At 39.0% G+C, this 12,088-nt stretch overlaps 1 protein-coding gene across 2 annotated transcripts in view; it reads left to right on the top strand.

Moving 5' to 3' along the window:
* The window catches only part of ZNF423 (zinc finger protein 423), a 322,468-nt gene that overhangs the window by 88,235 nt on the left and 222,145 nt on the right, over positions 1-12,088 (top strand). For both annotated transcript variants that reach the window (XM_089539812.1, XM_089539811.1), the window contains exon 3: positions 3,799-3,999. In XM_089539812.1, the coding sequence (XP_089395938.1) occupies positions 3,799-3,999 (201 nt within the window). The remainder of the gene's footprint in view (positions 1-3,798; positions 4,000-12,088) is intronic.

Genomic DNA, 12,088 nt, shown 5'->3' with positions numbered 1-12,088 from the left:
CCAATTTTCTTTCCAAACCTGGTGACCAGCACAATATGCAATGCCTGGCGTTCTTAATAGGTTTCTGTAGCTAATGTACTGGTATACTGTGACAGTTGCTGATTGGAAAAATGCGCTGTTGATTTAAACATTGAAAGATCTTATGATACACTAAAAGCTCATGCATTGATTTTTAATATTTCCATTTCTATCCAAAGGGTATTGCATGCTGTTATTACGCCCCAGAAAACCACACAGTGTTCTTCTATTAGCAGATTTATGTTGTATCTCTCATAAAAAATTGGTATTCAGTGGTTTCTGCTAAACGATGTCCACCAATAGCTACAGTGTTGGGTTTGTAGTTCTCTTGGAATAAACAGAATTTGGCTGTGTTCCTGTTTTTCAGTGTTGGTCAAAGTAATTGTTTTTTCGGTCTCAGATAGAGGAGTAATTGATTCATGGATAAACTGTTTTCTGTTAAAGATAATTGTCAAATGACACTGCTAAAATGCTCATTTATGGGAATTCTTTCAGCTATTAGCACCATTTTAAGGGCTTTAAGGGTAACCATGTTGGCCATGTAGCAAAGTACAGCAATATCCAAAATTCACAGAAGAATAATACCTCTATGGGGTAACCAAAATGCACAAACTACATGTTGCAAGCGTTTGAAGCTTTTGAAGAAGTCAGTGGCGCTTCAAAATCTTGCAACATGTATTTTATGAATTTTGGTTGGTCCAATAAAGGTATCACTTGTGGATTTGGATGTTATTGTGTCTCATCAGCAATTAAAGTGAAAGAAAAGGATTGTGTAAATTTAATTCTTGTATAGACCTCTTGGCATAGTGGTTTGAGTGCTGGACTATGACTCTGGCCATGAAACCCACTGGTGACCTTGGACAAATTACATACTCTCAGCCTCAGGAAGGCATTGGGAAGCCACCTCTGAACAAATCTTTCCAAGAAAACCCCATGATTTCCTTTGAGTTGCCATATGTCAGAAATGACTTGAAGGCACACAACAACCACAACAGACCTCCCACTATCATATAAAATATAAAATTGTAATGGTAGAGTCTATAGTAAGATGGAACAGTTCAAATTATCCAATTTAGTGTTCCTTTTTGAAACTGCACTTATTTTTGCCATTCTACCCTATATTTATCTGGACCTCTAGTATCTGTTTTTTCATTGTTAATGAACTGTATAAATGGGTACCAATTTACATAAAATGCATTTGGTTTAATTGCATTTGTGACTTCCTGAACATCATGTAGTGGGTTTCCACTGTCAAACAGGGATTTCAGTTCTGGTCTCCTATGCTACAATTTCTTTCACTCCATTTCAAAGGTGCTACAAGGTCCCTTTGATACTGATATTCCAGATTAACACAGCTATGCCTCTGAATTCTAATCCCATAGTTTAGTACACCATACAAGAAAGAATAGATGGGAAGAAGTTTGCAAGTTTTTGCTTTTACCTCTGTTCAACCGCAGTTTATCATGACAACCACACAGATAAACTGGTTCGTATTTTGTTCTTTTCCAGGTAAGGGTGTTGCAAAGTAAGAATTCTGTGCACCTTGTATGTATTGTTCAAAGTGAGAATGGTGATGCTGCTGGGATGGCTGCGTTTTGCAGATATATTTGGGAAGTGTTTCTTACATATACCTTTTTAAGGTTAAGAAGAACATGAACTATCAAACAAGCTCTGCATACTTTCTGAGGGCCAGACTTGGCCCCTTGCATTGCACCAGTCTGGAGCCAAGATCTTGTTCATAGGCATGAAAAGATAAGTGACAAGGAATAGATTTTCCAGAGAGGAAACCACTATCCTAGTTGGCTAGCAAATTCAGAAGTCTATAAACCCAAGCTTTGACCAGAGATATATTCATAGATGTGAGAGCACTCTATAGCTTAAAAGTTGGGTTGTATCGGAATAAAATCTATTGGTTAGCACCTCTGAGACTGTAGTAGGTGGCTCTCATAAATCTTTTGCCTTTCTGTGATTCCTTAGATATTTGCTTGGTTCTCCACACAGAAAGGGTTTTAATGTTACTGATGAAGACAAGAGGGTTTTAATAGCTTCAGACAAGCCTTTTATCAGGCCATTCCCTACCTCATGAAGTGAATTTTACAGGGCCTTAAAAAACATCCCCTTTCTCTTGCAACTCTCTTTTGTTGTTCCACTTCTTTTTCTATCTTTTGCCCCATACAGACAGGCCAAAATAAAGCTGCTTTGGGTCACTTTGGAGGTATGCTGTTTAAATGATACATGTGTTCTGAGAGCCCGGAAGCTGCGCCAAAGCTGCACTCCAGTCCTTAGGACTGGATCGTGACTTTGGCATGGCTTCCTGACCCTTAGGACACACGCATCATTTTGACAGCATACCTCCAAAGTGACCCAAAGCAGCTTTATTTTGGTCTGTCTGTATGGGGCCTTTATTTTCATCCTGTAGAAAAAGGTGGAATACAGTAACTGCATAGTGCTTTCTACTTGTTCACATAAGGATCCATCTGAAAAAAGTAATACCACTTTGGAAACATTTAAGAGATTCTTGCATTGCACCTCTTCATCTGAATCAACTGCTGATACACAGCTCTGTCACTTCACTTCCTCCTGTTCATTAAGATTGGGTTGGGAGTTTAATCTGATGTGAGAAACCATCATTTTCCCTCCTAAATGTGCCAAGGATGGGTGCTATTTGTGGCCATTGACAACAATGGTTTCTTTCTTTCTTGCCAAGGATTGGCAGTTGATAGTCCATGGACTGGTTCTGACCTTTAGACCTCCACTTGAAGTATCACTGAGTTAAAATACATCTTGACACAACCTGTGTTTGTTCTGAGGTTTTGCTGTTTGCATTGTCAAGGAAAACCATTAAGAGTTGAAATACATAGTATTAATAATTAATTATTTAATATCCCACCTTTCTCCTAGCATGGAAAAGCAAGTTAAAACAAAGTACAGCCAAATACAGTCAATTTAAACACTAAATTAAAAGAGTTTAATACACATTTTAAACAGATTGGCAGGCAGCAAAAAAGTCCTGTCAGTTTTTAGAGATTCGTACACTATCTAAGATAATATAATCATTAGGCTGTATTGTCTGGAAAGGATGAAATAAGAATAATGTTTACATTCTTATTGGTAGATGGTGGATGTCAGCATGATTTGACTACTGTGGTCCTGCTTTGGTTCTGTCTTCTTGCTGGGGCTTGGCACAAGAACATATGAAGGACATAGTATTGAAATGACCTCTTCAGAAATGCTATATGTTAGGGAGTTGAGAATTTGTGGTCTCTCAATATTATGTTGGACTACAGCCCCCATCATCCCCAACCACTGGCTGGGGCTTATGGGAATTACAATCCAACAATATCTGACTACCGAGATATTTCCACCTCTGCAATATACCTTCTGTTGTCCTAAGAAAACCTGTGTCTCAAAGAGACCTTTTTTGGGGGGGAGGAGTAGGAAACTGAACAGGTAATTTGTTCCCTTTTTGTTAGTGCTATTGTATTTTATTATGTTGTTTGATATTGTCGTCATTATTTGTATTGCAATGTTATTAGTAATTTCAAATGGGTTGGCAGGAGGATAAAAAGGAAGCTAACAATATAAGAATTAGTCAACTGTTTCTGTGAGTAACCTAAATGCCAAACAGTTTCTCTGTATCCTTTTAATGAAGAGGGCTAGAACTAACTAACTGGGTTTTGTAGGCGAGATAATAATGAAGGTGTTTTAACATATGCAGGTTCTTTGCTTTTAAAATCTCTTGCAGTCCAAACTTACAATGAAGTCTGTTCTTCTTGGCAGGAGGCCTGGGCAGAGAACTAGAGAATGATACAAGGGAGAGCCGAGCGTTGGAAGAGAGGAACAGCATTACAAGTCAGGAAGAGCGAAATGAGGAAGATGAAGACATGGAGGACGAGTCAATTTACACCTGCGATAACTGTCAGCAGGATTTCGATTCACTGGCAGACCTGACCGAACACAGGGCACACAACTGTCCTGGAGGTAATGTTAAACTAGCTTTATAATTCTGACAGGTGGTTAGCTGAGTAATTGGACATAGCAACAGCTTGAGGCCTCATGTGAGATTAAAGAATTAATAATGTAATTTTACAGTTAATGTAATTTTATTGTGGTGCCTTGGGTAGTCTTTGTTCACTTCCCTTTAATAAAATTAAAATAAAAAGCAACATTGCTTTTCCAGTTGCAATTCTGACAGTAATTACATTATATTATTTTAAAAATCGTAAGTGTTGTTTTATCATTTTAGAAGCCATAAAACTTGCAAGCAGTTGCCCTGGGAAATGAGTCCCACCTTCTCTCTCTCTTCCCACAATTCCATGTTAATTCAGTGAAATTACTTTTAAGTGTTCAAAACGCTGGGGATACAGCCAAAGTGTTTGGAGCCATTCAAGTGGATGCAATTATTTTCCAGGCAGGAATTGCTAGAAAAAGGTCAGAGCTGGGAAAAAAAGAAGACAGCACTGTGCATTTAGTTTCCAGATGCCCCCAAAGTTTGTGACAATCTTGTAGGATATTCTGATAAAAACTCTTTGAAGTTGTGGGAAAGTTGTGGGGTGTTCCAGTGCTGTCAAGCTCCATTGCAATGAAAAACTGAAGGTGAGGTCCGATGGGTTGCATCATGTTTTAGAAATCACCCAGATATCTCTGGAGGTCAGGGTGGACAGTGTGTAGCCCCAGAGCTACAAGAAGCCACCCCACCACAGCTATTTGTGTCCCATGACTCTTCCAGTCTGTCCAGGCCACTATTTTTCTGTCCTGTCCTCCAAAAATACATGCCTATCCTGGGAGCCTTAAATATGTTGCAATCCCTGCCCCAACCTTTTCATTTTCTGCATTTTGGAGGGAGCAGTTTTGGCACTCTGTGAGGCCTGTGGTAGATTCCTGAATCAGAAAATAAGTCTTTGGATCTACTACAGTTGCCCCGTTCCTGTTTTAGCTGCTCTGTTCAATTTAGAACTCAGAGAATACAGGTCTCTAGATTTTATGGAGTGCCCAGTTGTGTCACTAGGGTTGGAGTCACTTGCTGTAGAAACTCATGGTATCACCCATTCATTGCCTTCCTCCCATACCACACCATATAGAATCATTAGCAATTTCTTTTTGTATTAAAGTTACATATAAATCGTAATGCACTGAACGTCAAGGCAATAGTTGCAACATAAACAAGTAGCAGAATCAAAACTATACCTTTAAATTACAATATTATATGCACAGCCTAGATGTATTTACATTGGCATAGGCCTGAAACACATAAGCCAAATAAAGTGGCTTCCGGCCGCTTTGTGGGTGCGACGTTTACATGACACATGCCCCCCAAAGTGCTGGAAGCTGCACCAAAGGACCAGATGAAGGAGTCAACTGACTCCTGGTTGGCATGGCTTAGGATCTGTGGTGGTGGCCCACTTTGGGAATGGCTGTGCGGTCACCACATGCCTTCTCTTCTGCTGAGCTTCAAGATTTTAAAAGGACATGGGTAAACATCACAGCCCATTCCTGCCAAACATTTGGGGAGCAGAAGTTGACAGAAGTAAGCCACCTTTATAAAGCCAAGTTTCAAAACAGTTGTTTGCCCATTTGAGATTCTTGAACATTTATCCAAACAGATCACTGCCATGGGTATAATGTGTTTGACTGATAGTTCTTCAGTGTGGGTCCATTAGCTAACTTAGGCAGATTACTATCTTTCATCCTCAGTGTCCCCACCCTCTTTAAATAGATCAAAATAACATCTTTTCATCTGATGATTTAATAAGAACTGAGTACATATCAGCTGGGGGTAAAGCAAGCCTCTTATGATCACATTTTATTGTTTTAAGTAAGGTTCTTGGTTTGTTTGCGTTTGTGTTTTTTGTGGATTGCAAAACTGTATAGAAGCCAGCTAAATCTGGACTGAGAAACCTGTGACCCTCTAGATGCTGATAGATGACAAGTACCATAATTCCCGGCTATTGGCCAAACTGGATGGGTCTGATAGAAATTTGAGGCAAGGACATCTGGCTTTCCCTTGTTCTGTTTTGATCTTTTGTATTTTGTATGTAGACAGAAAGGGCTAAATCCATTTTTATTTCCAACTGGAGTAAACACATTGAAATAAAATTTGCATAAGTGATGATAATAGGTCCCATCTTTTAAATGGGTTTTCTCTGGGACTAAAATTGGATTCAGCCCATTGTGAAGGTTCGGAAAACCATGCCTTATGAGGAACGACTTAGGGATCTGGGGATGTTTAACCTGGAGAAGAGAAAGTTAAAAGGTGATATGATAGCCCTGTTTAAATATTTGAAGAAGTATCATATTGAGGAGGGAGCAAGCTTGTTTTCTACTGCTCCAGAGAACAGGACCTGAACAATGGATGCAAGCTACAGGAAAAGAGATTCCACCTCAACATTAGGAGGAACATTGTGACAGTAAGGGCTGTTCGACAATGGAACAAACTCCCTTGGAGTGTAATGGAGTCTTCTTCCCAAGAGGTCTTTAAACAGAGGCTGGATGGCCATCTGTCGGGTATGCTTTGATTGAGAGTTTCTGCATGGCAGAAGGGGGTTGGACTGGATGGCCCTTGTGGTCTCTTCCAACTCTAGGATTGTATGATTCTATGATTCTCTTGTGGCTTGGCCCACTTGCTTTGGATTGTTTGGCGAAACCTGCTCTAACTTCGCTATTTTTTTGTTCTCTGTTTCTGGATTGTTCTGGTGCTGCGCTGTCTTGCACACACACTGGGGTGCCTCTGTTTTCCTCGATGAAAAGGGTTAAGAGTGTATGCGGGTCCTTTGTAAGCAAGCAATACCCCAGTGCTTCCTTTCTTCCTCTTTCTCCAGAAGATGCTTCAGATTTATTTAGAATGTATTTCTCAAGTTCTTGACTTGACCACATGTGCCGAAGTGGGTGGACAGTGGTAAACGGAGAACCTTAGAAGTATATCAAAGGAACTATTATGTGTTTGGTATGTGTTTGTGTAGAAAGGCTTAAAGAAAGAAGCTCTGAAGCTGAAGGAGCTCTGTGAACCTTGGAAGATTTTTGTTTTGAACCAACATAATAGGGTCTGGCAGAAGTGAGTGTGTTCGTATGTATCCCACTCATAAGCCTCTCTCCATTTTTAAAATGTGTTTGACAATAGGCAGTTTCATTTGGGAGCTGTAAAATAGTTCCTGTTCATGCTGGCAGGCAGGTAGTTGCTGGTTGCCTCAGTACTTGATTAGGTGATGGGTGGCTTCATAGTGCTAGGAAGCATCTTGTCTTATAGAGATGTAACAGAGGTGCACAGCTGCTGCAGGAATATTTTGTGCACTTTAAAGTTGAGAACACATAAGTGTTTTAACATGCTGTCTCACATTGATGGCAATGTGTTACCAGCTATACATCTTTTTAAAAAGCAAGTACAAATCTTACTTCCCGCAACTATACTGGAAAATGAATTGACAAGCTGTGACTTAATTTGTGGCAATTTTAAAGTACGTCTCATTGGTGAGATACCAAAACTCAAGTGGTGGTACTAGATTTTGAATGGCAGACTATAATGTCTGCAAATATGCTATATTCATCTGTGATGTGATCATTGTTAGCAAAACCAAACCTTTTGATTAAAAAGAAAGCTTCCACAATTATGGAATATCAGGAATGCCAAATGGATCTTTTAGTGGGTAGTTCTTCACTGTTGGCCTTTGAAAAGCTTTGTATTCCCAAAGCCTTGGTCATTGGTTAGGCTGGCTTGGGCTTCTTGGAGTTTGGTTCCAAAACATTTGGAGGACCAAACCAGGGATTACAAATCCATTAACTGAAAAAGTGTTTCTTGGGATATCTGATATGGAGACAGCAGGATTCTTTTGCCAATGTGCTAAGGACTTCCTTCCCTGGAAAGTGGCTCAGGAACTGGTGCCAACTCAGCTTTGTTCTGATACTTCAGCCAACTACAGTTCCCAGAATTCCACTGCATTGAGGCACAGCCATTAAAGTGGTGTCAAACTGGATTATTTCTCCAGCTCGGATACAGCCCTGACCTGGTTATTTCATTTCACATGTGCATATCGATAGTTTTGAATAAAAAGTTTCCACAAATATGGTGAATTGCTCTTCTTTTTTGTGATGCAGGAACCTGTCCCTATTCTTTCCATATTTCTGCCTATGGTGCCTTATTTTTATTAAAGAAGTAATGCTGTGGAACACATTTACTTCATTAACTGGGGTATACCTATATGCTAAAATAAATTATTCAGTCCCACAGACATGAAAGGATATGTGACATAAGTACAAGCCCACCTCAAAAGGGGAAAAGCAAGATAATAACAATTTAGGATACACGGAGGTGTGTTTGTGTAGTGTAGTGTGCTAATGTCACATCATGAAGATTTTCAACCCAGGTCATGTATGAAGCAGTCCCAAGTGCTCACAGCAGAAACGGGGGGGGGGGGGGAGGGGGGACTTTGTGGATAATGTTTCAACATGTAAAAGCTTGAACAATATCTTGTTCTGTGTCTCCAAATCTGTGATGCTTCTCTCTAATTTTAGAATCTTGTTTATCATGCACAGAACTGGAGTTAGCTTGGCAAGTTAGAGTTCTGTTCCTGTGTTCAAAGTCATTAAGTGTCTTCACATGGTTCCAAATCAATAAGGTATTTATTTGAGTTGATAATGTTGCATTTGCAGCTAATATAATATAACTAATGACTTCCTTAGGGATGCTGAAGTTTAGAAGACCCTGCAATTTGGGAGCAATGCAGGATCACAGGCAATAATGCCAAAGAATAGAATACACCATTTATTTCTGTGCAATCCCTTAGAAATTCATTATAGCACACAAAAGTTGAAATCCATGTTGAAAGCAGCTGCTTTGCCATGGCATGAAATTAGCAGCCATTGTTGCCAAATCACTTGATCTTTGTGACTCTCTTTCTTCCAGAGCAAAACCTCTCTTGAAATATTTGACATCTCTCTTCTTAAGTTTCTTCTGTTCCAGTTCTGAGCCCCATAACTAATCAAAAATGTTGGTGCCTCTTTATAAGCCTTGATATATAATGTCAATATATGGTTATGATACATATGATTTCTACTAATCAGTTGATAAAAGCTAGTAGAAACTTTACTAGTATTGATCATACACATTTTTTGCTCATTTTTGGCACGCTCTTAGCTTAAATAGGAGGAAAAGTAGGAGAATTAACTATTTAGCCCAAACATATTTCCTCCTCTCCTCATTTTCTTTGAGTTGAGCTAATATTATTGTGTAATGCATGTATTGTATCACTAGGTGCCACTATAGTGATAGACTGTGTATATAAGAGTATAAGCAGCAAATGTTATTCATGCTCATTGAAATCCCAAACGTTAGCTCTTTCCATGACAGTCAGCAGTAGGATGGGACAGGCGATCTATCTCTGGGAAGAGAAGAAAACTTTACATTAAAAAGTGATACTGAATAAGGAAGCAACTAGTCCTGGATAAATAACTATTTCTAACAAGGGGAAGATTAGTTCTTACCCACTTAGGTCATGTTAGAAACTTACAAACAATAAAATGCAAGCCTGGAGTAGACACTGTTAATTTAAAGAAGGACATTAACAAACTATAACAGAATCTGGAAATAAGAGAACCAGTCGAAATAGCTGAATATATTTAGTCAAGAGAAAGAATAATTAAGGAAAGACATAATAGCAATTTTCAAATATTGGAAGTGTTCCTGTATAGAGAATTTAGCAGAGACTACTCTCTTGCTTCAAAGGGCAGGACTAAAACTAATACTTGGAAATATACAGGGAACCATATTTTGGCCAAATGTTATTTTTAAATGTTGTAATTTGTTGTGGTTATGTGCTTTTAAGTCACTTCTGACTTATGGCAACCTTATTATGGTTTTTGCTGGCAAGATTTATTCAGGGGAGGTTTGCCATTGCCTTCCCCTGAGACTGAGATCATGTGATTTACCAAGTGGGTTTCATGGCTAAGTGAGGAATTGAACCCTGGTCTTCAGAGTCATAGTCCAACACTCATCGTACTCATGCTACTGTTATGTCAATAGAAAATACAAGAAATACTCTCTGATTCTCCCAAGTGGGCTGTTTAGTTACTACACCTTGATAATTTTTGGGGAAATCCAAGAGATAGCCATAGCCCATGTTTTGTGACTATATCATGCTTCACCCATATGACCTTTCCACCACCATGCTCCCGATGCTCTGACCAAGGGAACAATATGTAGCAAGCAGATAACCCGATCCTGTTTTACTGAACAATACTGAATCATAACAGTGACTGTTACTAGCAGATTTGTTACTGCAAAAAGTAACTAGTTACCAAAATGGGTTACTTCTTAGCTTTGTGTTCCATACAGTGAGTGAGAATATACCGACAGAATCTCTTATGTATGCATATAGTTTTTTGTACATTATAAAAGAAAACTTGCAAGTAAAATATTTTTACTCCAAAATGTGACATTTCATTTAATTGTTTGATAGTTGTGCACACTTTCCCTCTCTTGCTACTACTGTTTTGTGGCTGAACTTGCAATGTACCATGGCCTAGATGTGTATGTGTGTATGAGTTAAATCACTGGACTGAATGTTTGATATAGGCTTAGATTATATATACCAGATTGAGAGCAATTATAGTGACTCTTGAACGACTGTAAATTATCTAGGCCTGTAGTATGCAAATCTTGGATTTCTTCAGACTCTTGTTTTCATTTGTGTTATCACCCTAACTACATAGCATACTTACTTATTTCCCGTCTCTAATTGTCTTCTTATTTAGAATTATCAAACTACTTAAATAAATTAGATGGTGCATATGCAAGATCTCACACTTTTCCTCTGTATCTAGGCCAGTAGGATAGTACATTTCATTGCTTGATAACCCTGTGAAACACAAACATAAGGGCTCTGTGCTTGTTCCTCCCTTTGTACACCAGCTTTGGTGTACTCATCCTGGTTCAGATAGTTTTACATTTTAGCAGTTTAGCAGGTTTTGTAAGCTTCTCACTTCACAAACTTAGATTGATCAAACACATGTTAGCTAAACTGTTGTTGTTTTTGTGTGCCTTCAAGTCACGTCTGACTTATGGCACACCTAAGGTGAACCTATCATGGGTTATTCTGGGGCTGAGAGTGTGTGACTCCCCTTGTCTGGTGCAAGGCGCACTGAAGCAAACCACCAGTGGGTTTCCATGACCAACCTCGATCTCCAGAGTCTCAAGTCCTATGCTCAAACTGCTGCAACACTCCAGCATTTGACTATCTGAGAATGATAGTTTTCCTCTCTTTAGCTGTTCTTGCATTTCTTGATGTGCTGTTTGCTTTCGGATTATATTTTGCTTATTAAGTCTTTGGCTTTAGAAAATGTGTATAATATACAAATGAGAACCTATCCTTTTTTCTTCCCTCCCAGTCAGTGGGTGGGGTAGGTATTTCATCTTCTTATTTCTTAAACTGCAGAAAAACAGTGCACTTTCTGTTGCAGATCAGATTTCTTCTGCCTCTTCCATCCACACCTATTTTCCCACCCACTGGGACAGGGTGTCTAGTTGTAAATTTCTGCCTCTCTGGTTTCTCAGCTTGAGAATGGAGTATCTGTAGCACATTAGCACATCAATGAACTGGACATTATGAGGTTACAGCTAGGGTCCCTGAACATTTCATGAGGTCTTCTTCAGTTTTTGAGAGCTTTACAGGTTGCCTGTTTCAAACAGGAACCAAGTTGGCTGTAGAAACTGCCAGGTTGGAGGTAGCTGTTGCTTCTGAATTGCTGTTGTACTAAAATGCTATGTAGCCAGAACACTTTGGATACAGAGTGTGTATGTACACACATATGTGTATTTAGTGTATGTGTTTGTAATATAAAATGTGTGTATATTTTAAGTGATCTGATGTGTGCCATCTAAAATGATCCTTTATATACTGAATGTCTTTTAATTGACGTTGTGTATATATGGGACTCTGCAAACACAGTATAAGGAATCAAATAATTAAATGTAGGCATTTACTAATAACAGGTCAAATGAGGGAGGCCACAACAAACACCTTCAGAACACAGAGGACCTATATATTTTTAAAAGTGTTTTTATTTTTCTGGTCTTCCAAGG

This window comes from Sceloporus occidentalis, unplaced genomic scaffold, assembly GCF_023333645.1.
Source record: "Sceloporus occidentalis isolate IW3139 unplaced genomic scaffold, rSceOcc1.0.p SCAF_10, whole genome shotgun sequence".
Taxonomy (NCBI): Eukaryota; Metazoa; Chordata; class Lepidosauria; order Squamata; family Phrynosomatidae; genus Sceloporus; species Sceloporus occidentalis.
Note: the sequence above shows the minus strand (reverse complement) of the source record. Positions and strands in the feature narration are given on the sequence as shown.